Source organism: Aulonocara sp. 'chitande type north' Nkhata Bay, linkage group LG6, assembly GCF_057382095.1.
Source record: "Aulonocara sp. 'chitande type north' Nkhata Bay isolate Kocher_YH1m ecotype deep benthic linkage group LG6, A_spYH_male_GT1.1, whole genome shotgun sequence".
Lineage (NCBI taxonomy): Eukaryota > Metazoa > Chordata > Actinopteri > Cichliformes > Cichlidae > Aulonocara > Aulonocara sp. 'chitande type north' Nkhata Bay.
The window spans coordinates 10,928,697-10,955,478 of NC_141349.1; the positions used below are offsets into that span (position 1 = coordinate 10,928,697).

The 26,782-nt window shown below is 40.9% G+C and overlaps 1 protein-coding gene, 1 long non-coding RNA gene and 1 pseudogene across 2 annotated transcripts; 2 read left to right on the forward strand and 1 right to left on the reverse strand.

Moving 5' to 3' along the window:
• Nucleotides 1–4,988: 4,988 nt before the first annotated feature.
• Nucleotides 4,989–8,230, forward strand: LOC147327282 (uncharacterized). The gene is made up of 3 exons (XM_086297385.1): nt 4,989–5,001; nt 5,146–5,247; nt 6,719–8,230. Exons 1-3 carry the CDS (start codon nt 4,989–4,991, stop codon nt 7,843–7,845), a joined length of 1,242 nt encoding a protein of 413 aa, XP_086153511.1. The 3' UTR covers nt 7,846–8,230.
• A 4,849-nt stretch (nt 8,231–13,079) lies between these two features.
• Nucleotides 13,080–18,204, reverse strand: LOC147327283 (uncharacterized). Its single transcript, XR_015129838.1, has 3 exons — nt 17,494–18,204; nt 16,075–16,313; nt 13,080–15,914 (listed from the first exon to the last, which is right to left on the reverse strand). It is a non-coding gene; the product is annotated as an uncharacterized LOC147327283 (long non-coding RNA).
• A 3,782-nt stretch (nt 18,205–21,986) lies between these two features.
• On the forward strand, nt 21,987–23,158 carry LOC147327284 (ras-related C3 botulinum toxin substrate 2-like; annotated as a pseudogene).
• The last annotated feature ends 3,624 nt before the right edge of the window (nt 23,159–26,782 follow it).

The following is a 26,782-nucleotide window of genomic DNA, read 5'->3' on the forward strand; positions in this document are numbered from 1 at the left end:
AAGCATGAGCTATATAGTATCTCTAAGAGAAAAGCGATCAGCTGATCATTGATCAGTTTCATGATTTAAGTAGCAACAGGAGAGAGAGGGAGAGAGAATGGGAGAAGAAGAGGCAGCTGGCCACGTAAAGACACAGAAGAACTCCAGCTTTGTGTATTTTTTTTCCATTCAAGCTGAAGTCCGGGACAAATCGGGTTCCTTTTCAATACGAGACGCGGCCGGTCCGCGGGTCTCTCCTCCTCCTTCCTCCCCTTTCCCTCATCCACCTGCTGTACTCAGAATTTGTACTCAAGTACAAGTACTGTTACACTGGTTAAATTGTACTCAATTACAAGTAAAAGTACTGGTGTTAAAAAAATACTTGAGTAAAAGTACAAAGTACTCTTCTCAAAAACTACTCAGAGTATTAATTACTTTTTAACAGACTGATGTTTTATTCTGTCGTCAATAGCAGGCATTCAACTCGATTCACCAGTATAAATATTTATGTTCAAAGCACATTTCTCAGATGAACAAGGTATAGAAAGGTAACTTGTTTTGTAAATAAATGTAGATATAAAAGAAGGAATTTTGTTTGTTAAAACAATGACAAATATGTTTCTGAACATGCGTAGAACCGTTTAAACTTTTCCCCATACAATGAACAACAGGCAGGTGAGTGTCTTAAACTCTTAGCATTTCTGTCACACTTGAACCTTTTGTTCAGTTTCAGCAAGAGCTGGTTTTCTAAATTAACAGAGGCAATCCGACTTGGTTTGGCTGTGAAGAGTAGACCAGCACAGCTAAAAAGTCGTTCACACGCAGCAGAAGCAGGCAGAGCTGTGTTCAGTTTAAGAGAGAGGTTTTTGATACCTGAGAAGGAGTGCAGCAGCTCCATGGTGTCTGTGGCACAAGCAAGGTAACCATCAAGCTCAACTGCACTTTGCAGCCTTCTGGAGATTGGTCTGGAGAAGAATTCATCTTCATCAGATGACTCTCTTTGCTGATCCTCACTCTCATGCTCTGTCGTTTCAAGATGTTGTTTGATGTATGTCAAGGCTGTAATTGTAAGTAGATAACACAATTTTGTTATTTAAATTTCAGTGATTATTCCTGAACACAAATTTAAAAACGGCAAATTCTCAAAAAGGATTGTTTAGTATTCAGGACAGACCATCAATAGCTTACAATGTATTAGGTGAAATACTCACTTAAGCATGTGTTCAAATGTAAAAATACACAAAAATGGGATCACATGAATCCTTACCAGCCTCTGTTACATCTGCTCTGTCAGTCCAGGAAGTCTTGAACTTGGGTAAGAGGACTGCAGCTGCAGCCAACTCTGGATCCTCCATCATCGCTCCAAAACGCTTTTGAAGGCCATTTTGCAGGGCTCTGATAAGATAAGATAAGATAAGATAAGATAAGATAAGATAAGATAAGATAAGATAACCTTTATTAGTCCCACATGTGGGAAATTTGTTTTGTCACAGCAGGAAGTGGACAGTGCAAAAGTTATGACGCAAAAATTAGAATACAATAAGAATAAATACAGTACACAGCTGTACAGAATAGAATAAAATAATATACTATATACAGTAGAATAAAATAGAATAAAAATATACAATAAGATAAAAATAGAATACGAATGCTATATACAACTGAGTAAAATACAACGATGCCAGAAAAGATTATTGCACTTAGTGTTATTGCACATGTGTGGATGTGTGTGTTTGTTCAGTTAAAGTCTTTGTTGTGGAGTCTGACAGCAGTGGGGAGGAAAGACCTGCGAAATCTCTCCGTCCCACACCGTGGGTGCCGCAGTCTCCCACTGAAGGAGCTGCTCAGTGCTGTCACAGTCTGCTGCATGGGGTGGGAGACGTTGTCCAACAGGGATGACAGCTTAGCCGCCATTCTCCTGTCACTCACCACCTCCACTGGGTCCAGAGGGCATCCTAGAACAGAGCTGGCCCTTCGGATCACCCTGATGAGTGGCACACATGTCTTGCTTGATGTCTCCAGCCTGCTAAGTTTGGACAGTAGTTGTTGGATTACTGGCAGGAGCCATCCCATAAAGGAAGTGGACTCAGACTGAAGAATGTTTGAAGCTTTCACCAGTGGCTTCATGGTGGTACAGTACTCCCTAAGGAATGCAACTTCTGCAGGACTCAACCTGTAAGACACAACAACAAAACCCACCATGACTATAATAGGGATCTTCTGATTTAATATTAAGAGTCTGCTCACGTTTTTAACCATCCATTAAGGAAAATTCACAAAATTTGCAACCATATTGGTAGGTGTCCAATTTTACTCACATTTAATCACCTTGAACTCCTCACAAATGCTCCTGATGTCATTTTCCCCCTTCTCATCAATGATGCGTATTATCCTTTCAATGGCAAGGTAGGTTGAATTCCATTGTGTTGCATTGGGACGAATGATCTGTAGTTCACACTTGTCCTCTACCACTTCATTAGCCAAATGAGTTTTGTTCCAAATGGCCTGGCATTTTGCAAAGCTTGCACGGGAGAGCCTCTTGTAGGTTTCATTCATGCTCTCTGCTAGGGCAGCATCAGATGTTGCCACAAGGTTTAGCAGGTGACATGCACATCGCTGATGAGGCGGGAGTTGATACTCCAAACCAGAGTCTTCATCAAGAATTGCACTTGCCTCATGGTAGTCAATATGGTCAGTCAGGTCAATAGTTTCTGGGTCTGCTTCATCTTCATCTTCATCTGCATCATTTTGTGCCCCAAACATGTGGAAGGCCTTGACAAAGTTGGATCCACTATCAGTTGTGGTTCTTACAACTTTGCCTCTAATCTTGTATTGGCAATGGATATCATCAAGCGCACCAGCAAGCATGTCAAATGTGTGAGACCCTCTCAATCTTTTGCATGCTGGTGCTGCAGATCTTCTTTCCAGGGACTCTTCCTCCAATGGCATGTGACTCCAAGGTAATTTTTCTGATGAGCTGACCAACAATCAGTAGTGGTAGCAACCAATTTGACTTTATCCAATGCTGCAACCAAAGTCATCTTCATGTGATCAGCAGCTTCACAGATTCTGGCACGGACAGTGGGTCTGGAGATGACTTTGGCTTGAGGTTGTAATGTGGTAACCAATTCTTTGAAAGATGGCTGTTCTAGCACTGCAAATGGCTGTAGACCCTCACATGTGAAATTGATGACAAGCATGTCAACAGTTGCTTGTGGAACATGTTTGTTTGCAGCTCTCAACATCAGGTCTGGTAACTTGGCTTGTGTATTTGCTGAGAGCTTGTTTGGTGTGGCTGTGGTCTTTCGCTGACGAGATGTTGATGCCACAGTGATATTGTACTGCTCAATCTTCGATGGATGTTTCCTCTGTAGAGATAAATATTATCATACGTCAGGTTCATACATTACTTCATAACATCACTGTGATTAACACTACAGGAAAACACATTTTTAAAACATCATTCAACTAGACATGAGCTAATCTTTGATTGTTTAGCATAGTATAAAAGAGTGGTGAATTTGGTCAAATCTTGCAGATATATTGCTGTATTTATTTACAAATGTAAACCAATTTTGAACGATCATTGCAAAAAACATGAATTTCTGTATACATTCTAAGTTCTGTAATCTGTATACTATCTGTAAAAAGAGTATCGACCAATGTATCAGTATCTAAATTTTTAACTCCTTTTTATCAGTATCACCCTAAAGTTTTCAGTATTAGTCAGGTTCTAAAAATACTAAGAGAGCAAAATATGTGTATATAGCAAATGTAATTTAAGAAAAGGGATCACATACACAAAAATGCTGCCCATACAGCTAACAAATAAAAACAATCCACATTATGTTCTTTAAAAAAAAAAATCATATTGGGAAACATATAACCCTACTGATTAAGAGCCACGTCACTATGATAGACCTATATCAGGCCAATGATCCTGATCAACTGATCCATCGGGCTCTGGTACATGTCAGCTGAGAGCTGGAAGATTAATTTGAGATGCAGCTCAGCACTGTGTTCAAATTTTGTTTTTGTTTTTTATATAGGCCAGCTGATTGTAGGCCTGTGAGTTTTAAATGACTACAAATTTAATTTATTGTAATGACGGTGGTTATCCAAATAATAAGCTAAAACATTCCTACGAATTTAGCTGTTCAGTGGTGACGCACGAATCCTACTTCCGGGTCTAAAGTAGTCTGCGTTTAATATGGCTTTTGTGTTGTTAACATGTTTAATGTTATGTATTTTCTTCTATTTGATCTCAAAAAGCTCCTAAAACAGTCAGTGATCACTGTTGACCTCCCTCGGCTTTTATTACCGCTAATCATTTATTTAAGCTCAGTTTTTAAAACCTTAGTATGTAACTACAGCCCAGCCCATGCAGCAGTATATGAATGACTAACCTCGTATTGTGGATGGATTATCTCAGCATCCTGCCATGCGATTACATTTGTTCCTGATCACCGAGAACACTCACATTAACGTTTATGGAGTGGAAAAAAGTTAGCTTGTTTATATTATGCTAACATAGCTGTGTCGCTAGCGGTCACGTAGCACATCATTATATACCAGCTAGCCCAACTTCAGTAACCCTACAAACGTCACTGCTGTTTAGTTTTCTGTCTTCATTTATGCTGGAAGTGATAGCAGAGCTGTACGTTTGAATTTGTTTCCAAAACCCTGCAGTCAGGACATGCTATATTGTATTTAGATAGAAGCTAGCGAGCTAACGCCCTGCTAACTTCTAACTCTGTTAAATGTCATAAATTCCGTTTTCATGGATGCCTGGATGTTAAACTCAATTGTTACACCTGGTAGAGCAGAACGCTGATCATTTTATTAAAAATGAAAGACTTTAGACAGTTTTTCAACTCTCAGTAATGCCATAGTGATCGTTTGATATATGGACCTGCAGCGGAGTTTAGACCCAGACACAGCTAGTGAGGTCAGACTGAACAACTGGATAGTTCTATCACGTGCACGTGTACACGTTGACAACCGTAACCATGGCCGCCGAGGGTATATAAATGCTTCACAAGGTTCCAAACGTCTGTTTACACTTGCTCGTGGACTTGTTTCGACCTGCTCCAACCTCAGCCTGTGGAAAGCTAAGTTTTGCAAAACATTTTACTGGAAGCGGATATAACTTGAACGCATAACAAGTACTTCATCTGTGGATCGTTTGTACTTGTTTTTGTTTTTCAAGTTTGAAGATGGCTCGCCGTGGACCCGGACTCCCCGACTGTCACCTGGACTTCGCTGCAGGTACGTTTGAAAATTTCTTTAAATGTAAATTACTGTAATAATTTAACAAGTTCCAGTGTGAATATCAAGTTTTAACGTGATCAAATATGTGTATTCAAGATTGTTTCCCGTAAATTGTTTGTATGTTTTAAATTTTCCGGGAGAGGTGTAGAAATTATTAACGACTGGTGTATGAATATGAAAAAAGGTGTTACTTTGACTTGAAGGCTTCAAATTTGACACTTTTCTTTAAAATGAAATGGTTAAAAATAGCTTAATGGACTAAAATTTGTAAAATGCCCAAAAATCAGTTTCTGTGGTAACGGCATCTTCAAGATGTCATGGCCTCAGAACACGCAGGCGTAAACACACAGATCCAGGTCCCCTCCTGACATCCTTTTCTTCTCCGGATCAAAGGCTTTATTGACATAAACTATATTTTTTCTCTGCTGCAAAACACAAAGATAAAAAAATACAAATAAAATAATATCAAAAGAATATGAAAACAGTAGTAATAATGGCATTAAGACCCATCTTCTGTTACGGTAATGCTTTTAACCTTATTAGATAGCAGAGAGAGATATTGTACACAGGGATATTTACACAGGGATAGCATGTTTACCACAGATTAGATGTATCTGTCCTTATGGCAGATACAGTCCTTGTGCACATTTCTAAAAATGTGGATTCTGAGTTAAGAGTTTCTGTTTGTTTGTTTGTTTGTTTGTTTGTTTGTTTGCTTGTTTGTTTGTTTGTTTTTCACTTGACCATCATTTTCAGACATACCTGCAGAGCTTTGTGTGTGCAATTCTTGCCAACTCTTGCCAAGAAGGTTGTGTTTTTATTTTAAAAAAATAAAATAAAATATATATATATATATATATATATATATATATATATATATATATATATATATATATATATATATATATATATATATATATATATATATATATATATTAGGACATGCAATTGGTACATGTGGTCTAAATGTTACATTATGGTTTGCATCCACATATTTAACCTATGAGCTTTTTTCAAAATGTGTGACATCGTGAATTGTAACTAAAACAGGAGAATGAGCTGCATGGTTAGTTATAAATGTACTGTAGTATATTTATATAATAAGTTACTCATGTCCGGCTATTTACAAATCAATACCTATTATCCATTACCTATTCCAACATAGTGTTTGCATAAAGGCTTACAAGGAACAAATAAAACAAATTGAATGTACACAAAATACAGTGTCATATATAGTGTCAATATAGTGTCACCTTAAAAGTACACAGAGTGAGCTGCCTTGGTGGAGGTTTGGTGGTCTTCTATTAAAAAACTTCACTTAAAGATTGAACAAGTAGAAGTGTCATTCAGTCTGACATAAAATGCTTTTCTCTCATCCTCTGCTCAAACTAACAGATGTAGGTCTGTTGCTTTAACACTGGGTGTCTATTACATTCCTAATGTTATTTTAAAAATTGTTTCCTCACAGGGCGTCTTGACTATGTGGTTGAACGCCCTGCAGAAGAAGGCCTTCCTGAAGTCATCAGGATCCTGGATGACAGTCTCCAGAGCACCACCTCTTCTGGTGAAGCTCAGGACACTGATACCCAGCGTATCAGCGAAGGTGAGTATGGTGAGTATTTTATCCCTCTCTCACCCTCACCCTCTTCTGATGAAGCACCAGATGCTGATGACGGTGAACAGCAAGGTGAGTATGGTAGGTATTTTATCCCTCTCTCACCCTCACCCTCTTCTGATGAAGCACCAGATGCTGATGTCGGTGAACAGCAAGGTGAGTATGGTGAGTACCCCCCCTACCTACCTATAGACGATGAAGAGGTGAGTGAACAGACTGACAATTCATCTGACTGGAACGACTCAGAAGAGTGGGGGGATTGGCTTAGCGATGACTCTGGGTATGACACCATGGATGAGAGAGATGATTCCCCTCTCATCCGGGAGCACCCTCCAGAGCCGTTTTGGCACGATTGGCAACGTCCTATTGCTCCAGGTGCTGCCCCCATCGCCATGCCGCCTTTCGGCCAGGCCAATGCCCCACTCTTCCCTCGAGTTGTTGCCCCAGTTGGTGATCCGCCAGCTGCTCCTCCCCCAGCTGCTCCTCCCCCAGCTGCTCCCTCTGCTGCTCCTTCCTCTTCTGCTCCCTCTGCTGCTTCTTCCTCAGCTGCTCCTTCCTCAGTTGCTCTCTCTGCTGCTCCCTCTGCTGCTCCTTCCTCAGCTTCTCCCTCTGCTGCTCCTTCTTCAGCTGCTCCCTCTGCTGCTCCTTCCTCAGCTGCTCCCTCTGCTGCTCCTTCTTCAGCTGCTCCCTCTGCTGCTTCTTCCTCAGCTGCTCCCTCTGCTGCTTCTTCCTCAGCTGCTCTCTCTGCTGCTTCTTCCTCAGCTGCTCCCTCTGCTGCTTCTTCCTCAGCTGATCTCTCTGCTGCTCCTTCCTCAGAAAAGAGAAGCAGAGAAGACATCTGCACCGAAGAGGTAAGTGCAAAGAGGTGCAAGGTGAGTGACCAGTTTGATGCCCCTTCAACATCCTCAGGTAGTTTTGGAGTCAGACGTTTCTGGGAGAGGCCTTTTAACCTTTCCATGGATGACAGTGACTCTGATTAGTTTATGTTAGAATGTGTTTTTAAACTTTGTTTTTACAGATATAAGAACATGTGACTCGCACATGTGAAATGTATTGCTTTTTTTGTTGATATGTGACATTAATATTAATATTACATTGTGAATTAAAGGTAGTTTTTTAGTTGTTATTACTTCCAGTTACGTCCAAGATGGAGCAAACACCCCACCCAGAAGACAGCCTTACCCCAACCAACCCGATGAGAAGGATGGATGACCAAGTGAAAAACGGGAGAGTGGTGCTGTGTTCCAACTATGTAAGTTATCACCTCACATTGACAACAAACTGTATTGAAGACAAAATTCTTCCAATAGTTGGTATAAATCATCATCCTATGTCAGCAGCACTGTAGGTTTAGCTTTATTTATATTTTTCATGTGTATACGTTGGGTTTAAAATTGCTTTTTAACAACATACTGCAGCTACCAACAATGAAAATGCTGTTTTGTGTTAAAATGACGTCTTTCTTGTGTTATTACTTTGCAGGGCAGCTGAGAGTGGACAGAGCTGCACAGAGGACCAAAGATCCACTCTCAGCACTTCATACCTGACTGGCCACAGCACCAACCCTCCTCACCCTAGGTGAGGAGGGTCCTGACCCCGCCTGCACAGAGGGAGTTGTGAACATGCACTTCTGTGTTGGTGGGTTTAGGATCCTCCTCACACTCACACTGATGAAGACTGTCACTGGAAGATGTCTCCATTGCATCAGCAGGACGTAAGCATTTGTAAAATATTACAGTTTGTGATGTTTTGTACATATTTTTATTGCATCATTTAAAACTATGAGATATAAAATAAACCAATTTTCATAACATTTTCTGTGTATTTAGTTGTTTTCTTAATAAGTTCTTTGGAACATCATTGCAACCTGTCAGCTTTTTATTGAGGATTTAGAAAGTTGCTGGTGGCCCGAGTGTGTAGAGTGGGGTGTTGTTTTTGTCACATGGTGAAAGTGACCTCATGGGGAGCAAAGAGAACAACTGAACAATTTGGGGATTCACAGACTTTCGTAATCGCTAAAAACAATTTAATAAAAATTGTTCTGTGTGAACTAAAAGCTCAAATATAAACCATCCTGACACTGACACAAATGATCTGCTGTTTATAAGCAGGACAGTGTTTTCATGAGCCTGGATGAAGCTAATTTGCATGAGTTTAACCTGCTGGTCAAAAACTTGCATGACTCTGATATCACTCTAACTTTCTTCTGTTTATTTATTCATTTTTGCTAATTGTAGTAGATTAATATGTTCACCAACTGATTGTTGGCCTGAATGTTTGAATGTTTGCAGTTTCAGGTCCTACTGATCAGTTTTAAGTATTGTAGAAAGTGAGCAGCAATTGAATCAAGTCCTGGGATGAAATGGGACAAAAGGGTAATGTGACAGCCACATTAGTTCCCTTCCCTCGTTTAACAATGTGTAAGCAGACTGCTTTAACCTGCAATTTACTGCATGTTGTTAGGCTGCATGGTACAACCACAGTCTGCTAACCACCCGTGGTGATCGAAGGTTTTGAGGTCTTGCTTGAGCTACTGATGAAGTTTTATCAAAGCTTGTTAAGTTTCCCAACCACATTTTATCCTGATGGTCCAAGGCTTACATCTTTATGCTCACAGACGTACTTCTGTAATTAATCAGTGACCGATTTATTACTTTAAGTTACAGTGTGAGGGGCATTAATGAACATAAATCAGATTTAACTGGATTATGTGTTTAGGTCAAGAGACACAGACCTTCATCTTTAAGAGGCTCTTCTTGAATATCTAATCACGATGTTTGCCATGCAAGTACACTGGGCGGTTGTTTTTAACAGAATCATTTGATGATTCTGATGAAATGAAGTATTGTTTCAATGAGTTGTGGCACCATTCTTGCTTTAGCAGTGAAAGGAGTCAGGTAGGGCTCCATCAGGAAGAGGGCCCCAGAGGTCCTATCCCCCCGCCCACTTCCCTGGGGCTTGAACATCAGTGGATTTCCACTTAAGCAAAGCCTCATCAAGTTCCTGCAAACAGCACCATACACACACTATCATGTACAGAGTGTGGATGCTGTGTCTAAGACCACGATCATTGTGTTCCCACCATCTGGTGCAAGCTTCATCTGTCTCACTGTGTTCTCCTAAAGGCCAAGACAGCAGGACAGTGAAATCAATCTCACTTATAGGTGCCAGAAATCAGAGGATGTGAGATGGTGGTAATCAGGTTATGCATTTGTTGTCTTCTCAGCAGGTGGGAAACATCTCTCTTTATTTGTTTATGTACATGTGTATCAGAAATCTATTTTCCTGTACAGCTCAGGATTAAGGAACAATGTTGATCTAATCTAATGAAGATCAGTGCCTTTTTAGAGTCAGTGAAAATACTGACATTAGTGACGTTAACCCTTGACTAAGAGTTTCTTAGTCAATTGTTAATGGGAAACACATTTCCACACCACCATCTTCTAAGCTGTGATGCTACATGTGCAGCAGCAAACGTCCAATTAGTACCGATCAGAAGGTTGGAGGTTCGATCGCAGCCTGATCTGATCTGTATCTCAAAGTATCCTTGGACACGATACTGAACCCCAAACTGCTCTTTCACGTGTCCATCAGAGTATGAATGTTAGATAGAAAGAACTTAGGTACAGAAAAGTGCTTGTATGAATGGGTGAATGAGGTGTATAAAGTACTTTGAGTGCTTGAGTAGAAAAGTGCTATTTAAGAACAAGGATGTGCAAGAATTTGCTAGACACGCTCTTCTTTTTCCAAAACTAAAAATGTTATTTCAAATTTGGCAGCCTGTGTGTCAAAGAGACTGAAGAGTAACTAAAGGGCAAAGTCCAGGAATACAGCCAAACTCAGGAGACCAGTTAGGAGCACAACTGAGCAAAGGTGATTCAAAAAAATGGAGAGAAACTCTGCCATGCAGTGCCATGCTGAGCAGACTGGTTTACAGCCACAAGAGAGAATCAGCGTTCACAGATCATAAAATCTTCAGGGAGCAAAGCTCTCAGAGAAGCTATAATGCAATCCACAGATATAATACAGTCAATAAGCTCCAAGTGAAATGTTAAACAGTGCATGGATAGCTTTTTGTTCAGCTTTTTCTTCATATCCTTTTTCCCCCTTTCTAAAGTCTCTTCAGAGGCTTTGCAATTTGTCAAACAGCAGCTGGTAAAAAGGCTTTTGCAGTGAGGCAGGGAGCCTGTTCAAACCAGATTATGCTTGATTTGATGACTGCAGAGAACTTGGGGCTGACAGCTCAGATTAGGATCGGTTCTCCCTTGAAAAGGCATTAGTGTGTTCTGTCATGGCAGGATTTCTGTTCAATGTGCAGGTAGATTGAAATCAAAGGGCACCAAAGACACCCAAACCTGAGGGATCATTACGTGACACCCAAAGCATCTGAGCAGTCTTATTCCTTCATCTGTACCAAATTACTCAGATTCACAGACGTCGTGCACAGCAGACCTGCAATACAACAATGAATAACAGGAGTTACGCCTGCGTTTGACAGGTCAAAATGTCACAGGGAGCAGTTCAGTTAAGTTTCATTCCCCTCCAGAAATCACTTCATGCATGATTATCAGGAACCTTTGAGTAATGACAGCACTTAAGTGAGTGTTTCCTTACCATATTCCACTTTGTCACCAAGTTTTAGGATGAGAATGTTTTTTTTCTACTTTATTTTATTTTTTATATCGTTGTTATTATTTCTGTTGTAATTTGTGTTTGTTTTTTGTTTGTTTGTTCAGTTTTTCAGCCTTGTTGCATTTTTTTCTATTTCCGTTGTGTTTTATTCAACTTCTGTTACATTTTGCAGGATTTTGCAGCTTTTTCTATTGACGGGTGTTTTCTTCAGGGCCACCATATTATCATTATCTTTAAAACTGCATTTGAAACTTAATGCTGAGTTTTTACTTTCTGCAGTTGAAGTTATCTAAAGAAACTGTGTGTGGGTGCAGCTGAAAAAACGTCTTTTGGCAAATAACACAGAAATTCTGAAATCCTCTACTGCTTATATCAAAGAGAATAAAAGAAACCAAAGCTAAACTCTAAAAGATTATTTATTTCAGCTTGTTTACAGTTATCCACACCTCACAGCTTTTTATGGGTTGATAGTTTTCCTGATCCAATCTGCATACTCAGGATCACAGAGGTCCATGAAGGCAGCCGCTGCTCTGCATACAAAGTCCGGATCTCCCACAAAAGAAGAGACCCCATAAATCCTGCCATTATGAACCACTCCTCCACCAGAGTCTCCCTGCAAGACAGAAATACAGTTTCCCAGTTTTATAAAATCTTTCTGTATTTTGAATGTTTAATAAATGCAGCTGTGAGCTGAGGGATCATGCAAACTCACTCGACATATATCTTTCCCAGGACTTTGTCCACAGAACCAGTGCTGATAGCTCTTGACTCGGTGGACCTCGGGGAATTATTTCTGTAAAATATCATTGAGCTCTGTACAGCTGACAACCTCAGTCTCTGCACAGTGAAGAGAGGGTGATTCACCAGGTTCTAGAAAAAAGGGACAATTAGTTCAGCTTAAAGCACTTTTTAAAAAATGATGCAGATTTGTATTTTATGCAGAAATGCAGCAGAAAGAAATAAAATGGTCTGAGCTCACAGGAAAAGCTTGTTTTTGCTTTGAACACATTAGAAATGAAGAAAAATACAATTTCAGTACAAATATCTGCAACATCTCTTTACTAATAAAGTAACAGTTTGGATGGTTTGTTTTCTTTTTTCTTAATACAACAAATTTGTTAAAAATCATCTTCCTTCTTTTCTCATTAGCTAGTCCAGTGGTGGCACCATAACCTGCGACCTCAACTCTGGAATGACACAAGAAGTGTTTGGACACTTTTCTCTCCTTTTTTTGTCAGTTACATACAAATACATATATTGATTGTTTTGCACGTTAACTTTGAAATGTTGCCCTGAGGCCTGTACTATGAAGCAGGATCTCATCTCTCCAGGTAACTTCAGAGTTCTATATGAAGGATTTTGACTTCTTACCAGAGAAAATTGTAAGAGTAACCCTGACCTGCTGTTATATTAGTTATGTCCTTTATAGAGTTTTAGTCACCACTTTATCATCACGCACCACACCTGGCTAGCATGCTTGCACTGTGCTTGCTCAGCGCATTGGGACACCATTCAAGCTCACTGCAGCACATGCTACTTCCTGTTTTAAAGGGCCTTGTAGCAGCCCTTGTTACATGCGTGGGCACGGAGCGTGAAGCAGAAAGCACAGCTTAAAAGAGAAGTTGATATACCCGGCGGCGTGACACTGACTGGTGTTTTACGTTTTCTCAAGCCAGCTAACGCAAAGTAAGCCAAGCCTTGTTGAATTTTCTTTGTACTATATCCCTCTGGTTAAGTTCAAGTTTAGAGATCATTTGTCCAGAAAAGCAGCATCACCATTCCTGGAAGATCCCTTGAAACTTTCAACTTTAGACCCTCCTACTGTACTACATGGACAGTGGGAGGGGCTAAAATTCTTCAATAGCATTTTTTCGTAGACATTTTTCAGTTTGCAGCCTATGTTTAAATTCTGTTGTTATATTAAGTTTTATTTTCTCTTAAACTAATAAACAGCAGAAAGTTTGCAGCTGACAGAATAAAAGCTGAAACTGTCTTTCAAACATTAATTAAATGAAATACTTAATTATCCATCCATCAGATTCTCCTGTGTAATGATAGGTCATGATGTCAGTCAGGATTTTTGCTGTCTTTTTTTTTTTTTTTTTTTTTTGCCTGTCCCATTTGGTTCTTTAGCCATCAGAATTGTTGTCTGAAGACCAACAAGGATACCCAATGGATTTACTTTGCCAAATGGATCATCGTGGCATTGCCGTATTGGTCCATTTGGTCGATCTTTGTTTTTATTATTTATTATATTTTATTTTCAGATGTTACAGACGGGACAGACATGAGTGAGGGATAGGAAAAGAAAGAGGAAGGAAAGGAGAAACAGAAGGGGAGAGGGACAGTGAGAAAGGGGGGGGAGAAAAAAAATCTCCTGGATCACCTGTTGAGAGAAAAATAGAAAACAAGCAAAAAAAACAAAGCAACATACTAAACACAACACCATCGCATTAATCTAGCTAAGTGTAAACAGCAGTAAATACTAAATATTCAATGTTGTTGTGCAGCACGCAGGACAGATGTGCTTCGAAGTAGCGGCCAAGAAAGGTGTAATTTGGGTCTACGAGCAGTGAACACCCGTGTACATACCTGTGTGGATCAGCGCGCTTGTATTCCAAAGGTTTCTCCATGTAACGATCTGCTAGGGAGTGTGGGGGGGCCACAGCCCCGTCCTCCAGGGTGTGAAGCGGGTATGGAGGAGGTCAAAACTCCAGACATCCAGAGGGCCCCAGAACACAAGAGACCATGGAAGACCAACAGAGGGGCAGCCGCGCCACTGTCCCAGTAAGAGCTGAGGAGAGTCCCAGATGAGGGTTCACTCAGCAGCCGCGGAGCAGAAGCCAGGGGGAGTTGCAGTGACGCGCCCATGAGCTCCGCCGGCCCCCAGCTGCGCCTGAGTGACCGAGCCCCAGGCCGAGAGGCCGGGGGCACCCCACCTCCGAAGGGGCCCGAGCGAGCCCCAGGCTCCAGGCCCCGATAAGCGGCCACCAAGGAGTGAGCCGGTGTGTACCTGGACACCCACCCCCAGACACAAAGAACCACCAACGCACCGACACCTGAGGGAGTCCGCCACCGGCAGGGGAAGTGGTGGTGGGTGGAGATAGGCCTCCAAATCTTGGAGGACCTGAGGTGTCCCCAGAGAGGTGGCGTCTGATACCCAACCTGACATATAGACACAGACATACAGGCACACACAGACACAAACATCCATTCCCACCCTCATGCTCTCATGTGCACTTACTCCACACTCAACCAACGTGGAGACAGACATAAAGAGACGCTGTACACACGATCACACTCCCCAAGCGTACTCTACAAACCGGGTCTAGGTACCCTTGCCCCTGGAGGGGGGAATTGCACCCAGACCCAGGTGGTGTTACCCTTTTCCCTGCGGTGGGGAGAGGCAGACCTCCCCGACTCCGTAGCAGCAGGGAGGCCCCACACCCCAGACCGCAGTCGGACGGCCAACTTCTCCTAGCCCTCCCGCTCCAGCAGGCCGCAGAGAACGGGGGTGGGAGAAGACTCCAAACCTCCCTCCACCCGCTCATTGTAGTGTTGATGCATGTGTGTTCTAAGGTGCAATTAAAACCCAGGAGGGCATGGAGCTACCTGCCAAGGAGCAGCAGGTAAGCGCATAGTCCCTCCTGATAGTCTTATTGAACAAAGCATCTGAAGTTCTTGCACATTCATATAGTGCTTTTACTACTAAGCAATTTTCCACTCACACACACACACACACACACACACACACACACACACACACACACACACACACACACACACACACACACACACACACACACACAACACTGGTTTTTCTGCAGCAGCTGTTACTTTCAGTCTGTATTATGCATTTAAACCCTTCATATTTTTCTAATATTACAGTTTTATCTTCCTTTTTAAAACCTGCACTGCCAGTATAGTTTATCCACATCCATTAGGATTGAAAGCCCTGGTTAACTTGATAACCAGGGCTTTCAATTGATAAGCAGCTTCCTGTGAGTACTTATCCTGATTCCCACTGTTGGGATAAGATAAAGGAAATATATTCTACATATGCTGAACTCACTTCACAGCACAGAGCTCAGGTCAAGAAGAAACTTTAAGAAAAAAAACTTCAAAGCAAGAAACTTTGAGCCACAGGAACATAAATGTATCATTTGAATCTAAAACTGAAGTTAGCACGACGTATCAGTATCTGTCAGAACACATGAACCTGAAGCAGAAACATCCACAACTCACAGTCAGGTAGTTTTATAGGATGGACATCAGAGCTGCTAGTAGCTGCAGCAGCATGATGTCATGAACTCTGCCTGTGCTGGTGTCTTTGTCTGTATAGATCTCAGCTTCTGCTGTTATCTGCACTTCTTGTTCCGGACCCCCTTGATGCACACTTAGATTTGCAAACATGGTCCTGCATGTGCACAGCAAACATAAAACATGATTACTGATGGTCACCATATTTTATTTCTCATCTTGTCTGAATGTATTTTACTTTTTACTGAATAGCAAAAACATGGCTACTAGACATTCCTTGGGTTAACAAGTTTTAGTTGCTGCTCTGGTCTCCTCACCCTCCTGGCTTCAGACGGTGAGCTGCAGAATCCAGCGGTCGCTGATCAAAGAGCCTCCACACAAGCTGGAAGGTCCATGTGGATAAACTGCTCTGAGCTGTACATGATACTGTCGCTCACATTCATCACCTCCAATGACTCTCTTTTGCAGAGCGACCTCTGTGTTCGCCGTCACACCTGAAAGAGGAATCCCCCGCCCACCAGGTCACTGCCAGTTTTTCTTTGTACCTGTAAAATATCTGCTCTCAGAAGTAAGGCAGAAACACACAGTGAGGACCAGAGCCATTAAATATAGATACTGTAGCTGAGCACTCGCTGATACAGAGAAAAGAGAAAAGGGCACCACACATAGTGTTGCTGCCATTCACTCTCTAATGACTGCATTTCAGTTTGAATATTGGACACTGCATAGTCACATAGTGTCATTATGAAGCTTTATGAACTGCAAAGCTGCAAAGCTCCACACATTTATGCAAAGTTACTTATCGTCTCTTTTTGCTTTTGGCTTTCATAAAGTTACAGAAGGGAAATGAAGGTAAAATATTTCTATAGAGAAAGTGCTTCACAATAATAATCAATAAAAATAAATACAAACATTAAAAGACAATAATAATATCCACTACCTAAAATTAAGTGTGTACAAATAAGTAGAGCTGCTCTTTCAAATGTTCAGAAGGCAGAGATCAGATGTAATATTAGTGCATTCCATAGATTATCAGCCAACAGCCTTGAAGACACACTTAGTCTCTTTTAGTTTTCAGCCTAGAACGAGGAACCACCAGCAGGTTTCTGTCAGAAGACCTCAGTGACCTGCACCTTATAGATGGAAGCAAATGAAGTTTGATCTCAGCTTCATGCTCTTGTTCTGCTCGTGCTCTGATTTGAATTACATGTTCTACACACTTCACTGTATCTCACTGTCAGTTTGTCAATTTGTGACATTAATTCAGAGGAATGTGGTGTAAACCAATGATTTATAAACCTAAAACAGCTCATGATCACTAACCAATGCTAACTTTGAGAAGCAATGCAGAACATATTGTGCCCTCTGTGTGGCTAATGGAGCTCTTAAGAGTAGAAGAGCAAAACAAAAGAAAAAAAAAACCTCGCTCACGAGCAGAGATGGGCAGTAACGCGTTACTTGTAACGCGTTACTGTAATCTGATTACTTTTTTCGAGTAACGAGTAAAGTAAGGGATTACTATTGCAAAATCGGTAATTAGATTACCGTTACTTTCCCGTAGGAACGCTGCGTTACTGCGTTACTAAAACCGTGATTTTTTGCGAGAATGTCTCACGACAGTGACGTAAGCGAGTGCGCCGTTAGTGACAACAGCTGTGTGCAGATCAACAATGGATCACATATCGAGTGTGGGAGAGAGTATGAGCATGCAGCGTTTAAAGCGTGGAAGTACTGACCTTACTTTGAGTTTGATTCCATAAAAAGTGACAAAAACATTAGCGTCCATCGTGCGTGGGAAGAAAACTTCTTTTTACAGCGAAAAAAAACCCTAAACTTCCAAGGAAGCACCAAGAGCGCAACGACGTAATGGGAAACTCACAGAGACACTGCCGTATCCTTCCACTGACCGCTGCACACCTGCACCAGGGTAAACCTCCGCCTACTGCAGTCCTGCTTTACAGGTGAAAATAGAGCAACAGGACCGCTGAGTCTTTGACTTTATTTATGTTCTGCTGTGTTTTACTTGCATCTATTTGAAAGAGTGAGTGTAAACACAAAAAATTATTTTATTTTATGTGCTGGAATGTGCAGAAAATAGGTTTAAATGTTAAACTCATTTATTCAACTCAGAGAATGTTGCATATAATTAAATTTTTGCTTGATGCATAAAGTTAAAAGATTAAAAATGATAAAACAAGTTAAAAAAAGAGACTTTTCCATTTGATTACATTTTGTATGATGGATTATGTAGAAAAAGTAGAATTGGGCTGAAAGATCTATCGCTTTATCACCTCTTCAGGTTGTAAATCGTGTTTTTAAAAAGTAACTAAGTAACTAAGTAACTAAGTAATTAATTACTTTTGAAAATAAGTAATCAGTAAAGTAACGGGATTACTTTTTTGGGGAAGTAATCAGTAATTAGTTACTGATTACTTTTTTCAAGTAACTTGACCAACACTGCTCACGAGTCTGCGACTGCGTGCTGACAGAGAGCGAGTGGGTTACCTCTGTGTGACTTCAAGCTGCAGAGGGTAAGGCTCTGACTGTGGTCTGCATATATGTGCCGAGCAGCAATTCAGAATACCCACCGTGCACAGTTTCTGTGAGGTTTGGCATAACTCGATGCATTGAATCATTTTCATATTATACAGACAGAATTATGCAGTAAGAACCTGCAGTTAAATATAGAAACTGTTGTTGAATACTCACTGATACACAGAGGCAAGAGAAGAGGCAGCAGACACAGTGTTCCTGCCATTCACCCTCTAACAACTGCCTTTCTGTTGAGCAAACACTTTGGCGACAGTGGGAAGGAAAAACTCCCTTTTAACAGGAAGAAACCTCCAGCAGAACCAGGCTCAGGGAGGGGCGGGGCCATCTGCTGGGACCGGTTGGGGTGAGAGAAGGAAGACAGGATAAAGACATGCTGTGGAAGAGAGACAGATTAATAACAAGTATGATTCAGTGCAGAGAGGTCTATTAACACATAGTGAGTGAGAAAGGTGACTGAAGAAGAAATACTCAGTGCATCATGGGAATCCCCCAGCAGCCCACCGCATTGCAGCATAACTAAGGAAGGATTCAGGGTCACCTGGTCCAGCCCTAATTATATATTTTGGAAAGTTTTAAGCCTAATCTTAAAAGTAGAGATAGTGTCTGTCCAAACAGGAAGCTGGTTCCACAGAAGAGGGGCCTGAAAATTGAAGGCTGTCCCTCGTATTCTACTTCTAAATACTCTAGGAACAACAAGTAAGCCTGCAGTGTGAGAGTGAAGTGCTCTAATAGGGTGATATGGTACTACAAGGCTTTTCAGGGAGTTTTTAGGACATCCTGATAATAATGAATTACAGTAGTCCAACCTGGAAGTAATAACTGCAGCTTCACTCTGAGACAGGATATTTCTAATTTTAGAGATGTTGCTCAAATCGAGGAAAGCAGTCTTACATAGTTGTTTAATATCTGCATTGAAGGACATGTCCTCGTCAAAAATCACTCCAAGGTTCCTCACAGTGTTACTGGAGGCCAAGGTAACGCCATCCAGAGTAAGAATCTGGTTAGATGCCATATTTCTAAGATTTTAAGGGCCGAGTACAATAACCTCAGTTTTATCTGAATTTAAAAGCAGAAATTAGAGGTCATCCAGGTCTTTATGGCTTTGAGACATTCATGTAGTTTAACTAATTGGTCTGTGTTATTTGGCTTAGCTAAGCTAAGGTAGCAAATTCCTAAAAATACAGGGAGTGAATACAAGAGAGTGTGCTTCGGATGAAGCAAGTGAAGATTAAACTATGAAATAAGAAGTTATCTATAAGTTTTTAGTTATTTCGGCTATCCAGATAAGCTACACAAAAACACAACCATGTGTTGGAACAGGAAGTGATAGGAGGTGAGAAAAATAACCTTAGGACAGGTGAGATTGGTCAATGGTAGAGCTATTTTTCTGAAATTACACACGTTAGTAACGTGTGTAATTTCAGAAAAATAAAATAAAAATAAAAATAAATAAAATAAAAATAAAAAATAAATAAAAATAGGAAGACACAGTGCTGGTTCAACAAGACAAAGTGGACAAGTTTACAACACCATTCAACGCAACACCACACAAAGTTGTAAGCAGAACTGGAAACCAAGTCATTATTGAATCACCAACAGGAGCTCGCTATCACCGGAATACCACACATGTGAAGAAATACGAGACAAATGAGACCAGAGAAGGACACTATGACACAATACCTGAAAGGGAGGAAGGTGAAACACCCACAAAGACTGACACCTTCACTCCAACACCACAAGAGGGCTCCCAGGGGCCAGAGAGACCAAGTAGATCACAGAGGGCTAAAAAGATACCCGAGAGGTTTTGTGATTTTGTGGTGAAATGAACTATAATATGTTAAGGTGAAGAGGTAACTTATATTTGGCAAGTTTCAAGTTCATATGTGTATTTCGACATGTATATATTGAAAAAAGAAAGGTACATGTGTGGTGAGACATTTAGATTATATAATTGTTAGAAAGTAAGACAAGAAGAATGTTCAATGTTGGGGGAAAAAAAGACATCAAAGTTATTACAACTAAAGTTTGAATCTAAGGAAAAGGGGGGTGTCATGTATTGATATGGCTATGTCTTAATGTGATGACCTTTGAACCGGATGTGGTTGTCCGAAGGAAGCCCCGTTAAGTGGCTAGTTGTAAGATGGACAGTGTTCAATAAAGCAACATAAAGACCGTGCTTTATGTCCTGATTCAATTCAGAGTGCTCTGCCTAATTTAGTAATAAGGTGGGCACACAACAAGTGGGCTTGACTTTTGCGCCTATTGGCTGATCGTTTACTATCGACTAGTTTTCCTGGATACCTGCTCCGCGGACGGCTGCCACAGGTAGCAAAAACGTGCTAGGTCAAAGGTCAGGGAGGATGGCGGACTGGTGTGAACTTCAGTCAATTCTGCTCATTTTAGCAGATCAGATAGAGAGGGTAGATACATTTACCTGTAGATACTGTTTTGAGTCGTTTAGATGATGTTTCTGAAATGCTTGGGATGATAATTGCTCTTCAAGATGTTAGCATCGATGACAGCATTGTCGAAAGTTTAAGATCAATTCAGCACCGTGTTCGTTTGGAATACGCCGAGGAAGAACAGTCTTCAAATGTTGGTCGTCCACGTCTTGAAATCCCGGCTGCAGCACTCAGGACTTTAGTGCTGTCCTGGATAACCATCGGGGTAATTGCCGATACGTTTTCTGTGTCTCCGAGCACAATTAGGAGGAGAATGACGGAGGAAGGTCTAAGGTAAGTTTATGCTGTAATTTAACACCTGTGTGAGTCTGTACACAGCATTATTTAGATGTTGACCTTAATTATGACGTTTGATATTGAAATATTATCGCTTACTTTTTTATTGTGAATGTCTAAAATAAGCGGGGCAGCTACGGCTAGTATAATAACTATACTAACTATATTATATATGTCAAAAAATACACTCTGTTAATATCACTAATGGCACAGGAGGATGAGTGTACTTAAGTAGTATTTGCACAGACCTAATGGAAAAGCAGAGTGTGCCATGGTTAGCAGGTGTTTCTACATTTTGGGAGAAAAACAGCAATCAGACAGCGTGAATGTTGTTCTTCCAGCAATCTGAACTCTTAACTCTATAAATATGTTTAAACAACAAACAGAATCACGTATATCCTCCCTAACCACCAGCAGGATCTCAGATAGTGTTGACTGTTTGTCATAGTTGTTCTATGTTTGACAGTTAACGTTATTTCAGTGACTTTTCTATTTCAGGAAATCCATCCATCTTTTTAACTACTGGGTCATTAAGGAGGCTGAAGCCCATCCCAGCTGTCATTAGGCAAAGGGCGGGGTAGACCTCGGACAGGCCATAAAACAGGATTAATCTGGTACACTAGTCTTTCTTTCTGTAAAAAAAACATCTGTGTCTGCAAACATTTGTGTTATCAGTTTCATTTGAGCCTGAATACATTTGAATATGAATATGAAATTTCTCAAGTTTTTAAAAATGAGAAATTAAACTGTTATTCTACTATGAGACCACACGGGGGCAGCCCTGCCTTATTATGTATTATTCTCTCTTACTAGACATGGTTAGGATGGCTTTTGTGTCAAACTAACCAAAGTAATGTTGTTGGTTAATGTTTTTGTGAACAGTGGTATTTCAAGTATGGTCCTGTTTTTTTTCTCCATTACAGGAGTTTCACTGGTTAAACAATCAGTGAATTGAAAGATTGTTGAATGAATGAATAACCAATGAAATGAAAGGTTGCCTATGACTTGTTGGCTGATCGCTGACCTTCTCTACTCTCCCCACAGATTCGACAAATATTCAGCTAATGTGATGGTGGACAGCAAGCCGGTCAACCTGGGCCTCTGGGATACAGCTGGACAGGAAGATTATGACAGGCTCCGCCCACTGTCCTAGCCACAGACGGTACAGAATCACACATACACACACAGGCACACACAGTAACTAATGGACATAAAGTTACACAGACAGAACTTATATAACATGTCAGCTAATTAAAACTGCAGCAGCTATTCTAATTCTTTGTCTCCTTGTCTCTCCATCCAGGATGTTTTCCTAATCTGCTTCTCCCTGGTTAGCCCGGCATCCTATGAGAACGTCAGAGCTAAGGTGAGTTTTGGCTGTTTTTTATGAGGCCTGTCTCTCAGCTGCCGAGGAACAAAATGTAAAAAAGAACAAACAGAACAAAAGCAGTAATTTATTATAGAGAAAAAAAATAGGTACTTGGATTACAAAATGGAGAAAAAGCCTAAACAGGTCTAATAATTGATGTGAATGAATGATTGATGCTGTGGGTGAAAGTTGGATGATGTATTTCTCTAATCTTTAATAGCTACAGCATATCTTTTGTTTTTCATGCCTTCATCCACCTTTCTGTAACACCTGGCATCAGAGCTTCATCTCCCTCCACCTTTGATTCTGTTTTTTGCCTCTAACACGTTCCTTGATTTTGCGTGTTCCCCTTTCTTGCCTCTTATTTAGTTTTCCTTTACTCTGTATTCTGCCAGTGGTACCCTGAGGTCCGTCACCACTGCCCCTCCACGCCCATCATCCTGGTTGGCACTAAGCTGGATCTGAGGGATGAAAAGGATACCATTGAGAAACTGAAGGACAAGAAGCTGGCGCCTATCACCTATCCACAGGGCCTAGCTCTGGCTAAGGAGATAGGTCAGTCACTCTTACTTTATTTGCTTGAAAAGCACTTTAAGATTTGAAGCTCTCCTCACCAGTGAAGATATGAAACTAGCAGATGAAGATGCTAGAGAACTTTGTAGCCTGACTGCCTCTGCAAATTTTTGTTATTCCCCTCATTTCCTGGCATCACAGTAAAAGTATAGTAGCTGTAGTTGACTATAGTGTTCTTTGAAAGTTGAACTTATTCTTCTCCACTACCAGCAAACCTTTCTTCTCTTACTTTGTCTTTGTAGTTCTTTCTCTTCTTTTATTAACATATATGTGTCTTCGCATGTATAGATGCAGTCAAATACCTGGAGTGCTCAGCCTTGACCCAGCGTGGTCTGAAGACTGTGTTTGATGAGGCCATTCGTGCCGTCCTCTGCCCTCAGCCCGCCAAGGTCAAGAAGAAGCCCTGCTCGCTGCTGTAAACGGTACGACTGAATAAAACACAGAGGAAGAGGAGGAAGAGAGATTAGACGTTTGAGAGAAGAGAGAAACAAAGTGAACTCGCTCATTAAATCAACACATAAAGTAGAGTAGAGGTTTGAGGGCTTCTTTTCTTTTCTTTGAACATAAGTCTGAAGCTATTCAATCAAGCCTTTTATTTGTCACATGCAATGTTTACATCTGCAGTGAAATTGGACCCCCCGAACATACATACGTATCAGCTCCAGCCTTGAGACCACAGCTGACACCGATATGGTAGCTGCATGAAATGATGGTGGTTTTCCTTTAGTGCGAACAACTGCATGTCAATTTCACAGTTGGTCTAACTGGTCTCTCAGTCTCCCGTTGGAGAGCTTCTCTGAGATGTTATCAATCTTGTGCTCAGAGAGCAGAGACTGCCGTGAGCTTCTCCAAGATCTTATCCGTGCTGCGTTCAATGAGCCCATTTTGAGAAGTCACGACCCGTCCCATCATTTCCATCACAGCGGGCAGCCTTGTGGGGTTTTGGAAAGCCAATTCTGCTATCTCTGATAAGCCAGGGCCAAGCCAACTCCGAACAGCAAGAACCCTGTTATCATGGTTCCGAAAAGGTAGATGTCTACAATGTTCTCGATTGACAGTCCCGCCAGGCACACGACCCTCCAGTTCCTCCACCTGTCCATTGTGTATCCGGCAGGAAAGGACACTCGGACTTACTCAAGCCCAGGCTTCTCGTTGAGAAGAGCGTGTCAATTGCATTCAGGGACCAGTTGTTCAAATCCATAATTCCTCTTTTAGGTTGTAACAGACCGTGAGAGTCATCCAGGGCAAAAGTAGAAAAGTAGACGAGACTAGACAAGGACATTGAGAAGCCAAGCAGGAAAGAGAAGGAAGAGGGAGAGGAGAAAAGTGCGACTGCCTTCGTCCAGAGCCAAACGAGAAAGGAAACTGTAGACACTTATCACTAAGAGGTGATTCAGAAGTTTGTTCTTGCACATATAATGGACAGAAACATTAAAGAGAAAAGAAAAGACATAAATGAACACAACACAAGACAGAAAAGTTTCACATGCTTTGTACTCAATTTCATTTTTTTGCAGAGGAAAAATAAATTTGTCCTGAATATTGTTGGAGTAATTTTGTCCCACAGGCATCAATTTAACCCCATGATTTATGTGACCTTTGTTTTAGATTCTCACAGGAGCACAGAAGAAGAGAAAAGGACTGCAGACCCTGAAGAATATATGCAAATCTGCCATGTCTCTAATGTATATCTACAACTTTAAACAAAACAAAAAACAAAACAATGTATGGTGTGCAGGTTTGCTATTGTTTTAGAAATGCCAACGAGCTCTTCAGTCCAAATCCAGACGCTGCCCAGACAGGATTTCTTTGTAAAATATATCAGTTTAGAGATTATAGACCCTTTGAGTTTAAGTGTAAGTCTGAGAGCAGCATGCTGCCTTCATCTAAAGTACTGCCAACAATATATATGTGTTTCATGAAACCTAAAATAAAAATAACTTTTGTAACTGAAATAAACACAGTGTTTCAGTATGATTTGTTCACTGTGCTGTTTTCAGGGTGATGAATGTAAGGAGCAGAAATGGTCGTTTGTGAGGAAGCAAGCAACAAGCAAACTTGTGTCTGAATAAGATTTATTAACAAATGTATTATTTGTTGTGCTATTAAAATTAAAATAAAACATTTGATTGCACAAAAGATTCACATTATTTCTCCACAACATGTGACCTTTTGGATTGAATGCCTATACTCAACTATGGGGGATATAAAATTCTCATTTTGATACAGCTGCTGATATCGCCTATACTCTATCCTTATTTACATATTGTGGAGAACAGCATCTTTTTCTGGTGGTGAGTTGAAAATGTTCAGACTCAAACAGCACTTTCAGTTTTGCAGTTTAATGTTTGACCAGCTTTTTTGCCAAAACACCTTCATGTCTGTGAAGGTTCTCAGTCATCCAGGTCATTGTAGTCAAAGGAGCTTGCAAAGAAAAGCGTCTGGACTTCTTTACAGTTTTTTACAGACGCTAGGACACATGTCTCAATACTTAGGTCACTTTTGCAAAACTCTTCACACAATTCTCCTAACTGACCGTCAGCCTGGCAAAGCAGTTCATTTCACATTCAAAATGCACTACAACTACCAAAACACTTCATTCAGGTCTCAAATGAACACATTCCTCCAGAACACTAGCAAAGGTTGACAGCCGACAAACACACTTTGTCACCCACAAAACAATGACCTAAAAAACACTAACAACATGTAGCATTACACAGTGTTTTCCTGTGTAAAACAAGGAAACATCTCTGTTTATAATTTCAATATATGTTACTGGAATGAATCAGACATCATGCAGAATTCATTAATATTTGTTTATGTATTTTTATTTTTCTGCACTAAGTAATCCCAAAATACAAGAATTTGTATACACACCATCCACTGATACTCATACAATAGTAATGCTAATCTACTCGGTCTTCTCCATTTGGCCACAGGTTCTCATCCACATCACATCTTATGTCATCTAGGGCAATACACCTAGGAAAGAATCTTCTGGCTGCCAGAATTGAAGGAGTTGAAAAATTGAAGGAGTAACACCTGTGTAGATGTTCATCTACAATGAGAATCAGCTGTGGCTGGTTAAACTGCATTTTTAGATTTAAAATATGTGTCAATAAAATATTGCTGTTGGATTTTGCTGTCTTTTCAAGTTTTGCATTGTGTTATTGTTTTGGCCATAAGTTTAACAGTTTTGAAAACAGTATGTAAGCACATGCAAAATGTCCTGCACGTACAAAGGTTTTTGGCAGTTGTTGTGTCTGAGTGAGAAGATAATTCATGAAATTTGAGAGATGTAGTCATTGAATGCATTTTGTGCCAAAACAATGATAACTGGTCCTCAGTTTAGCCCACATAGACTTCTGTTGTGCTCACTGTGTGAGGAGTTTTGCAAACGTGACCTAAGTATTGGGAAATGTGTCCTAGCGTCTGTAGAAAACTGTAAGTTACTTGAAGACGTTTCACCTCTCATCCGAGAAGCTTCTTTAGTTCTAAGGTCAAATGGTGGAGAGTCCCAGATATAGACCTAGTGGGAGTATCCCCCCACAGAGGGACAAAAGGACCCCCTGATGATCCTCTAATCGCCTGAGCCAAGGTGTGAAACTGGGCGTGGGTCCCAATCAGCCAGAGTTTCGGGTGAGTTCATTGTGAAACCTGGCCCCACCTTATCATGCGAATTCCTGAGATCAGATGGCCCAGGATGTGAGTGGGCGTTAAGGCGTCTGGGGAGGGAACTCGAAACTGGATTATAGATGGCAGAGAGTTGGTGTCGTAAACCCCCGCCTCTGT